General features: G+C 39.5%; 1 protein-coding gene across 2 annotated transcripts in view; it reads left to right on the forward strand.

Annotated features, from left to right (window-relative positions):
• LOC114134358 (uncharacterized) overlaps positions 1–18,773 on the forward strand; it is an 82,676-nt gene extending 63,903 nt beyond the window's left edge. For both annotated transcript variants that reach the window (XM_028000910.1, XM_028000911.1), the window contains 46 exons: positions 141–271; positions 855–979; positions 1,104–1,230; positions 1,527–1,739; positions 1,917–2,087; positions 2,171–2,317; positions 2,476–2,525; positions 2,615–2,747; positions 2,880–2,962; positions 3,060–3,186; positions 3,749–3,939; positions 4,180–4,270; positions 4,381–4,501; positions 4,717–4,898; positions 5,103–5,258; positions 5,340–5,473; positions 5,554–5,687; positions 5,769–5,863; positions 5,993–7,654; positions 8,144–8,355; positions 8,494–8,579; positions 9,805–9,932; positions 10,111–10,236; positions 10,334–10,524; positions 10,604–10,695; positions 11,906–12,036; positions 12,620–12,744; positions 12,869–12,995; positions 13,292–13,504; positions 13,682–13,852; positions 13,936–14,082; positions 14,241–14,290; positions 14,380–14,512; positions 14,645–14,727; positions 14,825–14,951; positions 15,100–15,290; positions 15,568–15,658; positions 15,760–15,880; positions 16,011–16,192; positions 16,659–16,814; positions 16,896–17,029; positions 17,110–17,243; positions 17,321–17,415; positions 17,605–17,800; positions 18,172–18,225; positions 18,322–18,773. In XM_028000910.1, coding sequence (XP_027856711.1) covers positions 141–271; positions 855–979; positions 1,104–1,230; positions 1,527–1,739; positions 1,917–2,087; positions 2,171–2,317; positions 2,476–2,525; positions 2,615–2,747; positions 2,880–2,962; positions 3,060–3,186; positions 3,749–3,939; positions 4,180–4,270; positions 4,381–4,501; positions 4,717–4,898; positions 5,103–5,258; positions 5,340–5,473; positions 5,554–5,687; positions 5,769–5,863; positions 5,993–7,654; positions 8,144–8,355; positions 8,494–8,579; positions 9,805–9,932; positions 10,111–10,236; positions 10,334–10,524; positions 10,604–10,695; positions 11,906–12,036; positions 12,620–12,744; positions 12,869–12,995; positions 13,292–13,504; positions 13,682–13,852; positions 13,936–14,082; positions 14,241–14,290; positions 14,380–14,512; positions 14,645–14,727; positions 14,825–14,951; positions 15,100–15,290; positions 15,568–15,658; positions 15,760–15,880; positions 16,011–16,192; positions 16,659–16,814; positions 16,896–17,029; positions 17,110–17,243; positions 17,321–17,415; positions 17,605–17,800; positions 18,172–18,225; positions 18,322–18,425 — 7,673 coding nt within the window. In that variant the 3' untranslated portion in view covers positions 18,426–18,773. The remainder of the gene's footprint in view (positions 1–140; positions 272–854; positions 980–1,103; positions 1,231–1,526; positions 1,740–1,916; positions 2,088–2,170; positions 2,318–2,475; positions 2,526–2,614; positions 2,748–2,879; positions 2,963–3,059; positions 3,187–3,748; positions 3,940–4,179; positions 4,271–4,380; positions 4,502–4,716; positions 4,899–5,102; positions 5,259–5,339; positions 5,474–5,553; positions 5,688–5,768; positions 5,864–5,992; positions 7,655–8,143; positions 8,356–8,493; positions 8,580–9,804; positions 9,933–10,110; positions 10,237–10,333; positions 10,525–10,603; positions 10,696–11,905; positions 12,037–12,619; positions 12,745–12,868; positions 12,996–13,291; positions 13,505–13,681; positions 13,853–13,935; positions 14,083–14,240; positions 14,291–14,379; positions 14,513–14,644; positions 14,728–14,824; positions 14,952–15,099; positions 15,291–15,567; positions 15,659–15,759; positions 15,881–16,010; positions 16,193–16,658; positions 16,815–16,895; positions 17,030–17,109; positions 17,244–17,320; positions 17,416–17,604; positions 17,801–18,171; positions 18,226–18,321) is intronic.
• Positions 18,774–19,398: the final 625 nt, after the last annotated feature.

The following is a 19,398-nucleotide window of genomic DNA, read 5'->3' on the forward strand; positions in this document are numbered from 1 at the left end:
CCATTGGTTTATAATAAAAATCCCAGTAAAATATATTAATTTTTTGCTAAAGGGGTATGAAAAGGTTCAAAGAAAACTATGCAAATGATTCAGGCAGGCAGAAATATACATTGCAGTAATATGTCTCTCTTTGTCCTCAGGTTCTGGAGCCAGATGCTACGATCCCAGAGATCCAGAGCTGAGTTCTACCTCCTGGTTTGTCAGCTACATTGGCAGCTTTGTTACATTTATCACTTTGGATGATCTCACCAGCTTTATCTCCACCTCTCAGGTATTTGTCCTAACAAACTGGTTAAATTCGTAACACAATAAAAACCAAATCGAGCCCTGGTGTTTATCGGTTATGATTCCTACTGTTTGAGTGAATTTAGAACATTTCTAATCAGAACAACCAAAGTCAACGTTTGCAACATTTGATCAAAGTGCCGCACAAGGTATAAAATCACCAGGAGCTTTAAGTTTAAAAATAGAATAACAGAATGGTAGAAATAAAATATTACATTCAGCACAATTAAAGCTGTAATAGTGTGTTCAGTTAGTACCAAAAGCCAGAGTTTAAAAGTCAATTTTTGAGACTTCGAATCAGGAAAGGCAGAATGTTTCACAGATAAGGTGCCACTGAGCTGCCATCCTTAATGCAGCCCTCTTACGCTCCACAGGGGGGCGTAAGAGGGCTCAGATACAGGAAGCTTAAAGAATGTTTGTTTGCATGTTTGTTTGGGACTGGATGTGTTTGTGTGTACATTAGAACTCACCATTTAAAAAGTTTATTTGTGCAAAGTCAACCATACTGAACATTTTAGTCCTGTTTTATTCCTGTTTACATGCATTTCTGGATGTTTCTACATTTAAAGCTGGAGATATTCCTGGAGGATTACTCTAACCTGGAACTCTTCAACAACACAGCCATCTCTAAATACGTAACAGACTACTACATCACCCAGCTCTATGCATTCAAGCCGAACTTCAGTCTATTCAAGTAAGTTTTTATCACTTTAGCTAAAAAATGTACGACATTGTTAATCAGATCAGGTCTCCATGTCGGCATGTGCTTAATTACTCATCCTTACACTTGGTTGAATAAAACTCCACCTTTCATTCAGGCTTCCAGGCTCTTTATTATGTTCCTCTGACATCCCAAGCTCAGTATTTTCCTCTCTTACTGAATCTGAGACGATGGTCATCTTGGAAAAACTGAAGACATTCTGTAATGGGACAGAAGATCCTGAGGTACCAGATCTCGAAGTTCCTACACACAAATATTGTTTGCTTCAAAGACGTTTTTCCAGCTCAATTTAATTCAATTTGTACAGCAGTGATTCACAGCAAATATCATCTTAATGTCCTTCACTAGACAAACATGTTTGACTCACATGACATTCTAATGAGTTTAAAACATTACAATAGCTATATAACAAAGACTTTGTCATTTATTGTATGATTGATTGCTCTGCTGTAGACAGTGACTGAGAAAAATAATTCAAAGTTAAATGAAACTAATGCATCTGCAATATTATATTCAACAGGTATCTGCAGCTCTGACATCCACCATCAAGACCTTCACAAAGGAAACCTTTGAAGAACTTGGCAACGCCTCTTCAGCACTGACCAAAGATCAGATCCTTACAGTGCCATCTTCTGTGCTGGTTTCCTCTTTGCCCACCCTGGGCTCTGTGAAAAACTGGGGCCAGGACCGGGCCACCACTGTCATCCAGTCCATCACCTCCTCAGGATTTCAGGTAAGTTTTGCAGTTTTCTTCAGCTTTCCTGAAACACTTCAGATATTCAATGATTGGCTGCATCAATGTTAACCTGAATTTGTTATCAAAATCTATGATCCAATCTAAATGGTCATTAGTTTCTAGTTACCAGAACATGGTTTTAATGGTTTTAATAGATAACAATGTAACTGACAGGTCAACAGCGCAGCCTCTCTGGAGTCCCTGGGAACTCTTGTTGTTGGACTTCACTCAGAGTCAATTCAAAAGATCTCAGCTTCCGAAATACTCAGCGCCTCCCAGAGGCCCAACGTCGTTTCCAACATGCTGGAAGCCTCAAAGGTTGTCCAGGAGACTTTTGTCAGAAAGGTACGAAATCAACTTGCCCTTAAATTCAGTAGTATTGAATGAACCACACAAATAACAATGACATCTACTGACCTACTTGTCAGATCATTTCTGTGGACGCAAATCCAGTTAAATTGGTGGAGAATGTCCCTGATGTCCTAGCAAGTGAGATCCCATCTTCACTGCTGGTATTTTCGGAGAGCACAGTCAACATCAGCATGATGAACAAAAAGACGTGGACTCCAGATCAGGTCAGTGATTTGTTCTGGTTTTAGATGGATAAAAACTTGATGCTGTGAGAGATATTTTAATAAACGTGCCAGAGATCACCTGCCATGTTTAGTATAATAATATTTCTCACATATGTTAATAACATCTTAAACAAAGACTCCTGTATTACTCTTTATAGTCCGCCATGTTTATTTGGACATTGGGTGAATCAGGCTTTGACATCGAACAGTAAGTAACCAAAAGCCGCAGCTATTTGTCATGAGAATTTCCACCTTTCCATGCATTAAACTCTGTGCTTTTTTGTTTTCTCTCTGCAGGCTTTCGCCGTCTGTGCTGCAAGGCTTCAGTTGTTCATCGGTTCAGAAAATGTCTAAAGCCAAAATCAAGCAGATGATTCGTGCCTGTCGACCGAGGAAAGGCAGAGCCAAGGTGGACCTGGAGGAACCTCAAGTAAGTTCTGTTGCCTACATTATGATTTATATAGTTTCTGTTTACAATTCGAGTGGCGAGATTTGAAATAAAACATGAGCTGCAGTTATAAGAACCAGTTTTCCATCCTTGTTCTCACACTGTGACCTCCAGCTGACCTGCATGTACAACCTGATCCGTGACGACCTCTCTCAGAACTTCACAGATTATCCTCCAGACATGCTTCTCTACTTGGAGTGAGTCTCTCTCCACATCATAACTGTGTCTGTTGTTTTTAAAGCTAATTATTTCTGCAGTCATTTATAAAAACTACTTTCCACCACTCTACTACAGTATTCAAGATGTCCAGAAAGCAAACTGCAGGTCCTACTTTTCTGCCCTGGGTGCCGCAGACTTTTCTGTGGCCTCCAGCATCTTGAACAAGGGCCCACAGAAGTTCAGGGAAGCTAGAGACTGCTTGGTGAGTATAAAAATAAAATCAAGACTGAGTCAAAGGAGACCTCAGGTGCCATGATGAAAAATACCCAAATAAACAAAAACACTTAAGCCAGATAAAGCTTAGTTATATTTCAATTTGATGAACATGTTTCTTTAGCAGCTTGTAAAAAAGCTGAATATGGGTTTTTATTTCAGAATTAGATCCTGTTTATGGCTAAGAAATGTCTTGTTGCAGCCAATTTTTTGCCCATTTTAGACTATGATTTATATGCATGCATGTTCATACTGGTTCCATAAACTTTACACGACGTGGCTAATAACAGCGGGTTGTCACAGCTGTGACCTAATGCAAAATCTGAGTTCTCTGCTCACACCTTGACAACTGAGTCCAGATGTAGTTTGTGCAATCTGTTTAGTAAATCCAGAGACGTTCAAAGTGATAGCACAGACAGAACATTGAGACAAACTTAGCACATAGCAGGAGGGATTTGCATCAAAATGATATACGTGTATGTTAATGTTTAGTCAACGTAAATAATTTGAATGAACATTTTCACTGATGATCTGTATTTTCACTGTTTCAGGGGATCAGTGGCGACAGCCTGAGCAGAGACAATGTGGAGGTCCTGGGGAACATGGTCTGCACTCTGGATAGATCCGACATTGAGAATTCAGATCCTCTCATCCTGGAAAACCTCAAAGCCTGCAAAGACCTCTCTGCCAGCCAGGTGGCTGCTATGGAAACACTGCTGCTGTCTGGGAAAACACAATACGGGTACTAAAAGCAAATCCATGCATTGCATTTTAAAAAATCTCTGCCAGTTCTTTACATTTTGGGGGATTTTCTGACCTTCAGGTGTCAGACAAAATTGATTTTATCCAAAAGGACAAAATTAGTCCTCTTGCCCCCTAATAAAGTGTTGTACAAAATAATTCAGATGAAGATCTATACAAAAATGTATCCATTACCTATTTACATCAATATGACAAAATATATATTGTCTTTGATTTTTAGATATGTAACCAACTGGGACCAGCAAACACTGGAGGATCTCAAGATACTTCCCTTTTACTTTACAAGAACCTTCTGGGACCGGTTTACAATTGTGTGTTTTTATCACCTTGGTTACTGTCATGAAAATTGGTCTGCTTATATTTTTTGAAAATGACTTCTAGATTGTTTTATTCCCTAACATTTATTTACATTTTCTTCCAGTCAATGAAGAGGAAATTCCTTAAGGGTTTTCTTCCAGACTTAAGGAAACAAAATCCACACAAGAACAAGCTGAAGTACCTCTTCAAACAGATCAGCCCAGTTTTAGTAAAAACAGGAGAAGGTAAATACTACTAGTAGTATTAATAAGAGTAATGGTGAATTCCTTTGCAAAGCCTATGGCTATGTCAACATAACTAAAGAAATGAACTGTGAAGAGTCAATTATTGACAAAAGGATTGATTATATATCCTGAAGAAATCTCTAACAAATGTATTTCCTGCAAGAAATTAATGTCTAACTACACAGTAGCCTCACTAGCTCTCTTATCGTTACAAGGATGCACTGAGGGCAACATCACCCAGGTGACTGTTAGCGACCCGTCTTTCCCCTTTGGCTACAACATGACGCAGTTCAACCTCTGCCTGGACGTTTCCGTTCTAAAAGATAACCTCTATACTATCTGCCAAAAAGTGGATGATGATGACTTCCAGAAAATCATTCTGAAGAAGCTCAACCAGGTAACTTGGGAACATGTGGCGGTTTGGTCAAACAGCGGTATGCACTTTATGACCTGTAAGAAGCCTTGCGACTAACAGACCCAGTGGCCATCAAGAGATGGCAGGCATTTCATCATTAATGAGTGTCATATTATTTTCATGCATTAATGTTTTGAGTTCATATTCAACACTTTGCTCTTATAATTTCATAATCTCTACTTCCAGGCATTCCCATCTGGAGTTCCTGATCAGGAAGTACAGATGCTTGCTTCAGTCTCTCGCTCAGCAACACTTGATGACATCTCTAAGTGGAACATCACTGAACTGGATACCTTGGCAGCTCTGATGAAACCTGAAGATGGAACATGGGAGACGGCACAGGTACAGCAGACCGTAGACATTAGCAAAACTTTCATTTGACTGGAATTTGGTAACTTGAGTTTTTCTTCATGATACATTTAGAGCAAAGCAATCATCACCAAGTACCTGAATACCTCTGGAAATTCACTGGGCAGCAGTGAACTGAACATTATTGACTCCAACCTGTGCTCACTGGACACCAGCACGTTACAGACCATCACAGCAGACAGTATCAGGTTGGTGTCAGCGTGGATATAACCAACATATCCACTGTGGTCGTTAAAGTAAAACTGAATGCCTCTGTATCTGTTGTCAGAAATACCAAGCATCTAGATGTGGCATCATGTTCAACTGAGCAGAAGAGAGTCCTCTACGAGATCAGCAACGCCTCCTTCAGCGTCCATCGTGATAATCCGATTAACTTTTTTAACCTGGTTAAAGGCTATCTAGGTGAGATTACATACTCACTATTATCTAATTATCCAAATAAGAATTGCTTTTTAATTTTGTCATTCATTTCTTTTTTGAAAGGTGGAGCATCTCTGGTTGATATAATATCTTTGTCAAAACAAAATATAAGCATGGATGTGAAAACCTTCATGAAACTAAACATCAGTGTTATAACTGTAAGTATAAACAAGAAAGAACTAGCATTAGGTGAATTCTTTGGACAATAATAAATGTTCTCTTCTGAAAAATATAATTAAACTGCAAAAAAATATTTTTTTCAACATTTAATTTTTCTAAACATGCAGGATTTAACTGTTTCCAACGTCCAGAAACTCATGGGGGAACATTTACCGGACCTAAAGTTGTTTGAGAACGACACTGTGATTCAGATGTGGGTAAACTTGCAACAACAGTCGGATCTAGACAGAATGGGTATTGGTCTATCTACCAACAGCACGATCCCTCCAACTACAATGCCCACCCAGGAAACTAGTTTTACAAGTACTGGAACTGCAACTGGAACACGTTCTGACACACAAACAAAAACATCCCTAACCACTTCTGACATACCAGCACTTACTACCACGTACAGTTCAACCATTCATACTGTAAGCAGCTCATGGAGGACAACTAACACTGTAACCAGTGCTGGAACATCAACAGGTAATTCTGTGGCTACTGTTGGAACAACAACCGTGAGTGCTGAGTCTCCTCCTTTCACAACAAGAGCAAAAGTTTCAAGTAGTACTGGAACTTCAACGCAAGATGCTGGAACAATCACAATGTTAGAAACAACTGTTGGAACGAGTTCCTTGATATCAAACCCTAAACCTGAAACAAGTGCTAGAACTTCAACAGGAAATGCTTTGGCCAGTGCTATGACAACAGTAGACTCCGAAAACAGTGTTCTCACAGCAACAACAAACTTAGCAAGTGCTGCAACATCATCAACAGGTGGTCCAACTGATTCTTTGACATCTCCAGATTCTGAATCTACCACTAGCACAACAATGCCTTCTCCTACAACCAGTTCTGGAACAATGATGGCAGAAGATACAACTACTAGTGGGACGTCAACAACTACTGAAGCAACAAGCAGAGAGACACTGACCAGTGTTGAAATCAGTGTTAGCACTGCAAGAATGCATACATTAGCCAGTACCAGTACAGAACTATCAAACACTGCAACCAGCCCTGTTACCCCAGAGCCTCCAACTGAAGGCAAGAGCAGTACAACATCAACACCAGATGCCACAACAACCCCTGAGACAGCAACAGCAGATGTTTCACTTGGTACACCAACAAAAAGCCTCACTGACTCTGAAACGCCAACATTTGCTACCACAACCAAATCTGTGTCAGCAACAATTAATACTGGGAGCAGCTCATGGAGGACAACTAACACTGCAACAAGTGCTGGAACATCAACAGGAGATGCTTTGGCCAGTGCTATGACAACAGTAGACTCCGAAAACAGTGTTCTCACAGCAACAACAAACTTAGCAAGTGCTGCAACATCATCATCAACAGGTGGTCCAACTGATTCTTTGACATCTTCAGATTCTGAATCTACCACTAGCACAACAATGCCTTCTCCTACAACCAGTTCTGGAACAATGATGCCAATAGGTACAACTACGAGTGGGACGTCAACAACTACTGCAGCTACAGGAAGTGAGACTCAGACCACTCTCACAATCAGTGCTACCACAACAACAACAAAATCTTTAGCCAGTACCAGTACAGAACTATCAAACACTGCAACCAGCCCTGTTACCCCAGAGCCTCTAACTGAAGGCAAGAGCAGTACAACATCAACACCAGATGCCACAACAACCTCTGAGACAGCAACAGCAGATGTTTCACTTGGTACACCAACAAAAAGCCTCACTGACTCTGAAACGCCAACCTTAGGTACCAGTAACAGTCCTGGGTCAGCATTATCATCTCCTGGCACTACTACTGTGGTAAGAACTTGAACCTCAATAGAGGATATCATTTTGTCTCTTCTATTTTTGTGTCTGCCTGTTGTGATGTTCTAACATGCCAGCCTTTTAATGATCTACTTGTGAGCTTTCTCTTCTCCAGGGCACTTTTACATCTCAGTCTGACAAAAAAAAATTGGCTTTAGTTTCAGTTTGGATTCAACATTTTCAACCAGTGTAATATTCTTTTGCAGAGATGTACAACTTGCTCTGGGTTTTCTAACCTCAGCCTTGCACATTTAATATCTTGCACTTTTTATTCTTTAACACCAACTTATACATAACAATCTACATCTACAAGAAGAAAAGCAAACTTTTAGCACATAAATCTCAAGAATTGTAAAATGTATGATGTGTAGGTTTTTAATCTGTTTTCTAAAAATGCATCGTCTCTGGCTGTACCATCCTGATGTTCACTAAACCAATCCATTCACGCCTCTTTTTTCCTCCTAAAACTGAATTTCCCCACAGACCCAGTCTTCCAACTACACACAGAACCTGACATTGGCCTTTCTTGAGGCTGTGCTGGATAAAAATTTCTCCATGTCGGCTGTTAGTGATGAGGATTTCCTGCTATGGCTTAGGCTGCAACTCAGACCTTTGCTGGTCAATCTCTCTCCAGCTATGGTTATTCACCTCTTTGGTATTGTGAAAAACAGGAGCTGCAACAGCAGCCAAGAGATGTAAGTATCTATTCAATACATTTATGAAATTACAGTAGATATAAAAATATTACAAAATGGCTCCATCTTTTAGGCAATACATTGTATAATGTGATATTGATTATTGGTTTAAATTAGTAACTGATCATTTCCATTCAGGATTTCAGTGCTTGAAACTGTGCAGATGACACTCGGCGACGAAACCAAGGCAGAGATCTACAAAAATATGATCCTCTTCCTCCAAGGTAGAAAATAATGCTTACAACAAAAGAAAAGAAGCTTATTCTCTCTTTGACATTTCTTGGTTGCTTTAGTACATTTTTAACATCAGTCTAAACATCTTAAAAACAGTACATTTCTCAGGACATTTAGTTGAAATGGTAAACTGTGATTATCTGTAAAAACACAAAATCTTACCCAATATTTGTGGTCTAGTTTCTAGTGCTAATATCTTAGTACACTTAAAATAAGAAAACTAACTTACAGTTAACTTTTCAGCAAGATATAGGAGCTTGTTTGAAGTCAATAATACCATAATATTGATAACAATGTAATGGAGTGAAATAATCTGCCATTCACGACATTTTCCCATAAACTAAAATGTCTGAAATAAAGACAGATCAATTAACATATCAATGCTCTCAGAGACACAGCTCCAGGAATTCTGGTTTTTGAATAAACTATTCAATATGTTTAATGCCACTGTGAAATTTGTACTCTAAAATGTTTCTGATTGAAACTACAAAAAAATCTAAATAACAAGAAGGAAACATGCAGATTTTCTCAAGAACAATTATTCTTGTGCTCCTTGTTATAAAGTGACAATAGTCTTTTGCAGCAGCATAGCAATATCTCATGCATAACAGGCAGGATATGATGCACAACCATCACCCTAATCTTTAGCTCTACCCCCAGATACTCAATCAGATTTCAGTCAGGTCTCTGACTGGGTTGCTTCTAGATCTTAAAATGATTTCTAGTTGGGAGAAACATGTTAGTAAAATTAAAGTAGAACTTTAAACCTAAATCTGCTAGGGGTACAAACGATTTTCAGTGTAGTTGAATGAAAACTTCCAAGAGGTGTTTCAGCAGTAATACTTTTGTAGATTAAAAAGTATCACTTTTTCAAGCTCAAATAACAAATGGAACATCAGTCCAGTTGTGTATGACTACCCATGTTGTTTATTATTGTGGTGCTACTGTCCTTTAGTCTCTAGTAGCTTGAGAGGGAAAAGAGCAGATGGTCCGACATTGGGATGCAAACCTGGGATAGCTGCTTTAGAAGAAGCAACTGGGTGTGATTTGCTGAAGCTGATGAAAGTCATGAAAACTTGACATCTTTAAGAATTTCAGCTTAATTCTACAAAAAATGCCCCAAAGCAACCACAGCCGAAATAAAACTGAAAAGTCTTTTCTGTCCACCGATGTCTTATTTGTACCCAGAATAAGATGCTTTACTTTGCAACACAGATCCAACGCCACTAAAGTGTTACAGTGGTGGAAGCTTCTACATCTTCCTGAAGAACAACTTCCTCAGCTTTGGCTTTCCTGATGTCCCGTCATTCATCTCTCTTCTTCCACCAACACGCAAATCAGAGGTACAGCTAAATATCTGAATATGAACAACATTTATACACACAGATAAAAGGGAACGGATAGAAAGGAGATTTTTGGGGCAATTTTGTTTATACATACTTCTATATTAGGAATCCAAAAATGGACTCATTCACGTAATCGAGCTAAATTAACTTAAAAAGTGTTTTCTTCTGTTTTCAGCTCCTAAATACCATTAGCACCTCAGAACTGCGTCAGTTCCTCATTCAGCCTGGCGTAATCAGTAACAGTTCAGGCATCTGCATCATCTTCAGCAACTACAACAACACTCCTTCCTTCCTAGAAAACGTATGTCCTCATCTCAAATTTAAATGTGTAGTAACATCTATGGGTGAATCTGGTTGTGTTCTCCTCACTGTTTAATATTTCTGTACAACACCTGCAGGAGGACGTCCCAGATGATGTGAGGAGGATCATCCTTCCCTGTGTTTGGCCTTTGGCTCTGAGCAGCAACAGAAGATCTGAGGTTGATCTGTGGTTTAACGTACGTTTGAGGAACTATCTGAGGTTCCTCACCAAGGATCTCATCAGCTTCAACAGAGTGCAGAATGCCTCGTGTCTCACCTTCCAAAAACTGTAGGTTTCTGTATCATAATATCATAAACATACCTAAAACCCCATCATGAACCCAACTTTGTTGTTTTCTGTACCACAGGGTGTTTTTTATGGGGAAAATCTTCACATACACCAGTTCTGAGTTTGGACAGGAAGATGTGTACACAACCATCAGGAGTTTCCTGAGAGTCGGTATGATTTAAAAACAATTATTATTATTCCTGAATTTTCACACTGTTGGACAGTAAAGGATACTTTTATTCTATTATCTTTAACTCACAATCCTACATGGAATATAGAAAATAATTTTTCATAGTATAACAACAAACTTCTGTGTAGGTTTTTTTCTGATGTTTTGGGACAGACCAATACAAAGGAGTGCATAGATCTAAAGTTGAGAAACATTGACGCATGGTTTACGTTTGTTTTTTAAATAAGGGTGAAGTGTGTTTGTATTTGGCTTCTTATATGCCGACTCTCATAAATAAAGTCGAACAAAAAGAAAAACTCCTCAGCCCCTTAACATAAAACGGAACACCACTGTTGCGTTTTTCCATTGTATTTTCCAGGGGTGAGGGTTAAGGGGTTTTAAGAAGTCTTCTACTTAGTAAGCTAAAACTGAGTCCACTTAAGTATAATTTAAACTGAATATAAATCCAGCAGATCCGTAGCAAATCTGGGGTGTTTGATCAAGGGAGCGCTGTCCCTTTCATCTGACGCCCCACTGTACCTGCACCAATCTTTCTTTGGAGGTTGCCACATGCAGTTAAAATACTTTTTTGGCAATTTTGAGGTCTTTGCCAGCTCATTCGAGGTAAGAGATGGATGGAGAAGAGCGCGACGACACAGATGGAAGGGGCAGTTGGACGAAAGATAGGAGCACAGCTCCATACCTTAATACAAGATGGGAGGGAAGGAAGGTCCTAAAATAGTCTTTTTTTCCTGAAATGAGCTCACTCAGGGAAGGTCGTAGAGAGCTGCCCTTTGGTGTGCTAGTAGGGGCCATAAGCAGGATGTAAAGCGACAAGTCTGTTGCAGAAGGGCCAAACCATCTGAGAGTTATTAGATGCCAAAGTCAGAAATCTGTCATCTTCTCCCCCTCCCCATTTCGCAGCCTTATGTTGCAAAGTTGCCATGGAGGGCTAGTTTTTCTTGGTACAACATGTCAAACCACATATCCAAAAACCAGATTATCAGGGTTGTTTGTGAGCTACATGGGCGGATTTGTACCACCCAGTGAAACCTTGACTGCAGTTTGGAAACCATTGGTTTATAATAAAAATCCCAGTAAAATATATTAATTTTTTGCTAAAGGGGTATGAAAAGGTTCAAAGAAAACTATGCAAATGATTCAGGCAGGCAGAAATATACATTGCAGTAATATGTCTCTCTTTGTCCTCAGGTTCTGGAGCCAGATGCTACGATCCCAGAGATCCAGAGCTGAGTTCTACCTCCTGGTTTGTCAGCTACATTGGCAGCTTTGTTACATTTATCACTTTGGATGATCTCACCAGCTTTATCTCCACCTCTCAGGTATTTGTCCTAACAAACTGGTTAAATTCGTAACACAATAAAAACCAAATCGAGCCCTGGTGTTTATCGGTTATGATTCCTACTGTTTGAGTGAATTTAGAACATTTCTAATCAGAACAACCAAAGTCAACGTTTGCAACATTTGATCAAAGTGCCGCACAAGGTATAAAATCACCAGGAGCTTTAAGTTTAAAAATAGAATAACAGAATGGTAGAAATAAAATATTACATTCAGCACAATTAAAGCTGTAATAGTGTGTTCAGTTAGTACCAAAAGCCAGAGTTTAAAAGTCAATTTTTGAGACTTCGAATCAGGAAAGGCAGAATGTTTCACAGATAAGGTGCCACTGAGCTGCCATCCTTAATGCAGCCCTCTTACGCTCCACAGGGGGGCGTAAGAGGGCTCAGATACAGGAAGCTTAAAGAATGTTTGTTTGCATGTTTGTTTGGGACTGGATGTGTTTGTGTGTACATTAGAACTCACCATTTAAAAAGTTTATTTGTGCAAAGTCAACCATACTGAACATTTTAGTCCTGTTTTATTCCTGTTTACATGCATTTCTGGATGTTTCTACATTTAAAGCTGGAGATATTCCTGGAGGATTACTCTAACCTGGAACTCTTCAACAACACAGCCATCTCTAAATACGTAACAGACTACTACATCACCCAGCTCTATGCATTCAAGCCGAACTTCAGTCTATTCAAGTAAGTTTTTATCACTTTAGCTAAAAAATGTACGACATTGTTAATCAGATCAGGTCTCCATGTCGGCATGTGCTTAATTACTCATCCTTACACTTGGTTGAATAAAACTCCACCTTTCATTCAGGCTTCCAGGCTCTTTATTATGTTCCTCTGACATCCCAAGCTCAGTATTTTCCTCTCTTACTGAATCTGAGACGATGGTCATCTTGGAAAAACTGAAGACATTCTGTAATGGGACAGAAGATCCTGAGGTACCAGATCTCGAAGTTCCTACACACAAATATTGTTTGCTTCAAAGACGTTTTTCCAGCTCAATTTAATTCAATTTGTACAGCAGTGATTCACAGCAAATATCATCTTAATGTCCTTCACTAGACAAACATGTTTGACTCACATGACATTCTAATGAGTTTAAAACATTACAATAGCTATATAACAAAGACTTTGTCATTTATTGTATGATTGATTGCTCTGCTGTAGACAGTGACTGAGAAAAATAATTCAAAGTTAAATGAAACTAATGCATCTGCAATATTATATTCAACAGGTATCTGCAGCTCTGACATCCACCATCAAGACCTTCACAAAGGAAACCTTTGAAGAACTTGGCAACGCCTCTTCAGCACTGACCAAAGATCAGATCCTTACAGTGCCATCTTCTGTGCTGGTTTCCTCTTTGCCCACCCTGGGCTCTGTGAAAAACTGGGGCCAGGACCGGGCCACCACTGTCATCCAGTCCATCACCTCCTCAGGATTTCAGGTAAGTTTTGCAGTTTTCTTCAGCTTTCCTGAAACACTTCAGATATTCAATGATTGGCTGCATCAATGTTAACCTGAATTTGTTATCAAAATCTATGATCCAATCTAAATGGTCATTAGTTTCTAGTTACCAGAACATGGTTTTAATGGTTTTAATAGATAACAATGTAACTGACAGGTCAACAGCGCAGCCTCTCTGGAGTCCCTGGGAACTCTTGTTGTTGGACTTCACTCAGAGTCAATTCAAAAGATCTCAGCTTCCGAAATACTCAGCGCCTCCCAGAGGCCCAACGTCGTTTCCAACATGCTGGAAGCCTCAAAGGTTGTCCAGGAGACTTTTGTCAGAAAGGTACGAAATCAACTTGCCCTTAAATTCAGTAGTATTGAATGAACCACACAAATAACAATGACATCTACTGACCTACTTGTCAGATCATTTCTGTGGACGCAAATCCAGTTAAATTGGTGGAGAATGTCCCTGATGTCCTAGCAAGTGAGATCCCATCTTCACTGCTGGTATTTTCGGAGAGCACAGTCAACATCAGCATGATGAACAAAAAGACGTGGACTCCAGATCAGGTCAGTGATTTGTTCTGGTTTTAGATGGATAAAAACTTGATGCTGTGAGAGATATTTTAATAAACGTGCCAGAGATCACCTGCCATGTTTAGTATAATAATATTTCTCACATATGTTAATAACATCTTAAACAAAGACTCCTGTATTACTCTTTATAGTCCGCCATGTTTATTTGGACATTGGGTGAATCAGGCTTTGACATCGAACAGTAAGTAACCAAAAGCCGCAGCTATTTGTCATGAGAATTTCCACCTTTCCATGCATTAAACTCTGTGCTTTTTTGTTTTCTCTCTGCAGGCTTTCGCCGTCTGTGCTGCAAGGCTTCAGTTGTTCATCGGTTCAGAAAATGTCTAAAGCCAAAATCAAGCAGATGATTCGTGCCTGTCGACCGAGGAAAGGCAGAGCCAAGGTGGACCTGGAGGAACCTCAAGTAAGTTCTGTTGCCTACATTATGATTTATATAGTTTCTGTTTACAATTCGAGTGGCGAGATTTGAAATAAAACATGAGCTGCAGTTATAAGAACCAGTTTTCCATCCTTGTTCTCACACTGTGACCTCCAGCTGACCTGCATGTACAACCTGATCCGTGACGACCTCTCTCAGAACTTCACAGATTATCCTCCAGACATGCTTCTCTACTTGGAGTGAGTCTCTCTCCACCTAATTATTGTAACTATTGTGCCAGTTGTTTGAAAGTTATGTGATCACTAATATCTTTTTTACAACAATCCCCACCAACAGCTCCAAAAATGTCCAGAAAGCAAACTGCAGGTCCTACTTTTCTGCCCTGGGTGCCGCAGACTTTTCTGTGGCCTCCAGCATCTTGAACAAGGGCCCACAGAAGTTCAGGGAAGCTAGAGACTGCTTGGTGAGAGCCAATAAAAAAGAGAATCAATAGACAAAGAGCCTATCTGCAGCATGCATCAAAGCACACATTAAACATGTGCCTCAAATTATTCTTCTACAGCAGAGTAATGGAACGTATTCACTGATTTGAACGTTTTTCACTGTTTCAGGGGATCAGTGGCGACAGCCTGAGCAGAGACAATGTGGAGGTCCTGGGGAACATGGTCTGCACTCTGGATAGATCCGACATTGAGAATTCAGATCCTCTCATCCTGGAAAACCTCAAAGCCTGCAAAGACCTCTCTGCCAGCCAGGTGGCTGCTATGGAAACACTGCTGCTGTCTGGGAAAACACAATACGGGTACTAAAGAAATGAATCCAGTCATTTAGTCTGCAGGGAAAAATCACTCAGCTTCTGTTGTCCTGCATTTTAATATAAATCGAGATAAAGTGGGCTCTTTATTCGCATCTAACATACTTGGATGTTAGATTATCTTCTAAAATAATCAGATAGACTTCGATGGATTTCACAGCAACATACCAGGCAACAATTGATCACTTGCTTGTTGTCTGAATGATGACTTATGTATATTTAAATATTTGTTAGATGTGTCATATTTGCACAAACCTTTTTTCAGAGCTGTAAACAGCTGGGACCAACAGACACTAGAGGGGCTGGGAACACTTCCTTTGTATTTAACAAGAAACATCTGGACACATTTCACAGCTGTAAGTCTGATGACGTTAAGATGCGACATTAAGTCACCTAACAACAACTCATTTGTCTTTGCATGAAAGAACTAACTGTCATATTATCTCTACCTTGTCAGGCAACACAGAAAAGATTCCTTAAGGGTTTCATGCCTGACCTAAGGATACAAAAAACACAGAAGTGGAAGCTCAAGAACCTGTTTTCACAGCTCACCCTTACAGCAGCAAAACGAGAAGCAGGTAAACCTTTTTAAAAGCAGCTACTGAAGCCAAAGCTGCAAGATTTCCTAAATGACTAAAGGTTGAGTTATTTAAGTGGAATAAATTAGTTGCAAACCAATCCCAACTCGATTTCTCAAACTTTTAAAAGGATGCAGTGAGGGGAACATCACCCAGGTGACCGTCAGTGACCCTTCCTTCCCCTTTGGCTACAATCAGCTGCAGTTTCAACTCTGCCTGGACGTTCCCATTCTGAAAGACAACCTCTACTCCATCTGCCAGAAAGTGGATGATGATGGTTATAAAAGCATCATCCTCAATAAACTCAACCAGGTGACATGGGAATATCTGTTACTTTTTAAAGAGAATCAAAGTGTTTTGGTGGTAAAATCCAAGTGCTTTTTTATGGTTTTCACAGCTGCTTTTAATCCAACCTCCTCCTCTTACAGTAAAAACACTTTCCCAGAGTTTAGTGTAGTTGTTGGTTTCTCCGGAAGCTTTTAAATGTGCCAGATATGTACATATTCATGTGCATGTGTGAGTTTGCCTGTGTGTGCCTGCCAGATCCACCGGGTGGCGGACCCTGATAAAGAGGGTTGCTAACTAAAAGCGGTTGCCAACGACTGGACTGAGCTCAAACTGATTTGTACATTTTCAAAAATAAGTGCAAACTCTCACTCATCACAAATAAGTTTAAAAGCAGAATTTGATGTACTTCATTTTCAAAGACGATGATAACGCATGTAATGTCAGATTTTGGTGTTTGTTCAACACAGTTTGTCTCAATCTGTCTCTCCAGGCATTCCCATCTGGAGTTCCTGATCAGGAAGTACAGATGCTTGCTTCAGTCTCTCGCTCAGCAACACTTGATGACATCTCTAAGTGGAACATCACTGAACTGGATACCTTGGCAGCTCTGATGAAACCTGAAGATGGAACATGGGAGACGGCACAGGTACAGCAGACCGTAGACATTAGCAAAACTTTCATTTGACTGGAATTTGGTAACTTGAGTTTTTCTTCATGATACATTTAGAGCAAAGCAATCATCACCAAGTACCTGAATACCTCTGGAAATTCACTGGGCAGCAGTGAACTGAACATTATTGACTCCAACCTGTGCTCACTGGACACCAGCACGTTACAGACCATCACAGCAGACAGTATCAGGTTGGTGTCAGCGTGGATATAACCAACATATCCACTGTGGTCGTTAAAGTAAAACTGAATGCCTCTGTATCTGTTGTCAGAAATACCAAGCATCTAGATGTGGCATCATGTTCAACTGAGCAGAAGAGAGTCCTCTACGAGATCAGCAACACCTCCTTCAGCGTCCATCGTGATAATCCGATTAACCTTTTTAACCTGGTTAAAGGCTATCTAGGTGAGCATGCCTGGTAACTGCCTAACTGTACAACTAAGGACCCTTCAGAAGGTAACCTTCCTATTTCTGGTCGGTAGGTGGAGCACCTCAAGCAGATATTGCAGCGTTATCAAGACAGAACATCAGCATGGATGTCAACACTTTCAGGAGTCTGGATATCAATGTGATAACTGTAAGTTTACATGTGAAACAAACGATACCAGAAAATTGTGTGAGAAGTTTCTGTGGATGGAAAGTCAGCTTAGTGGCCAAAGCTACAAAACAAATCTCAACCTAGTGCATTTACTTACAGTAACTGCGTGTTCCTGAAAATTAAAGATCTTCAAAGAAATCTTCCTGTGTTTGTTTTTTTCCAACACAGAATCTGACTGTGGCCAACGTCCAAGGTCTGATGGGTGAAAACCTACGAGATCTCAAGCTGTTTGAGAATGATACTGTGGTTCAGACCTGGGTGAACCTACAGCTACAGTCTGACCTGGACAAACTGGATTTGAATCTAATCACCACTAGGGCAGACCCAACAGTACCAACCGCTACAAACAGCACTGAGCCACAAGGTAAAACTATCACCTTTCTCTTTAAAAATGGTCCAGGTTGGAATCAACAACAGTGCGGGTGACGGTGTGTTTACATCTGAAATTCAGATGAACTACTGCCTAAAATGAAAAAATATTTGGCCATCAGCAGTGTGTTTTCTGTACTGAACAGTTTTCATTTGTAACTGTTGGAGCTTTGTGAGCTAAAAGATAAATTAGACATCTTACGGATCTTATGTGATTAAATAACAATTCTAATGAACCATCTTGTTTCATTTAAGTGTCTGCAGTAACGTGTTCATGGTGTGGTGCCAAAGGTCTTCTGTTGTAGTTTTACTGTTTACAGCCACTAGGGGGTGCCACTGTCTAACAAACTTAATTCTTTGTTTTAGGAAACACAAACAGTTCAAGTACAACCCCGGCCAGTACAGCAATATCATCCCAATGTGAGCATACTTTACTTACATTAACTCCTTTCTAAATATTCAGCAGCAGAGTTTAAATCAGAAATGTTGTAAATGGACTGTTTGTTTGATTTACAGCTGCAACCACCAGTGGTGTCCTGGAGTTCACAAAATCACCAGTCTCTGTTCTCCTGACTGCTCTGCTCACAGCTGCTCTACAAATAATCCTACAACCAGCCTAATTATTGCACTGCTGCAATAACTCAGGCAATGCTTTCATACAGCCTACAGTTATTATCACTATTAGCTCTATTATTTACTCACATGTACAAAAAATACTTCATCTCACCTTTTCGATGTCTTTATTAGCATCATGAAACTAATCTATCTAAGAAGAATCATTTAAATCTTTACATAACTAGTTAATGGAAATTAGGGGAAAATTAAAAAGAACATTCATATAAAGTGCTAAATCATGATACAATTAATTGCATTGGTTTTTATCCTTCCAGATGTAATTCTTTTCTTCCTGTACTTTGTCCTGTACTTTAAACATTATCTAAATAAATAAATGTATATGAATAAACATGCTAAGAGTGTCTTTCTAATTGCAAACATCTTGCAAAACCTGAAGAATGCGACATCATTTCATCTTACATCAACTTCAACAATCGGATGATACAAGTTTCATGTGAAGCACCCATCTTAGCTGTGAACTCCAGAACATCGTAGAGGAATATTTTTATAAACCGTTTCAGAAGTATTTCTGTTTCATTCAGTTTTACTCTCCTCGAATCTGAAACAAACTTCAAGAAAACTGTAAAACTGCTGACACACTGAGTTCATTTAAATCACAATTGAAACCTCACCAGATTAGAAACAACTGGAACATTGCTATGTTGCCCATCTTTGCCTTCTGTACTAGGTAAGAGCCTTCTAGATTTGCTTGTGTAGCAATAAAGACCAATAAATGTTAACTTTTTTCAAAAGCTCATCCTCAAATCCAACATATCCTCTAATACACATACGATAACTTTCAGTTAATTTCCCTGCAATACACATCATGATCAACTCACACATTCCTTTAAAATTAAGCAAAACAACCAAACCTTAAGTTAAATGTGAACCCTTAGTTTACTGACCTATCTTACCTTCATAAACTACACTTGGTGATATCCAACCTGGCAAATACACGCACAGTTTGCAACACCAGAT

This window comes from Xiphophorus couchianus, chromosome 19, assembly GCF_001444195.1.
Source record: "Xiphophorus couchianus chromosome 19, X_couchianus-1.0, whole genome shotgun sequence".
NCBI classification, from domain to species: Eukaryota; Metazoa; Chordata; class Actinopteri; order Cyprinodontiformes; family Poeciliidae; genus Xiphophorus; species Xiphophorus couchianus.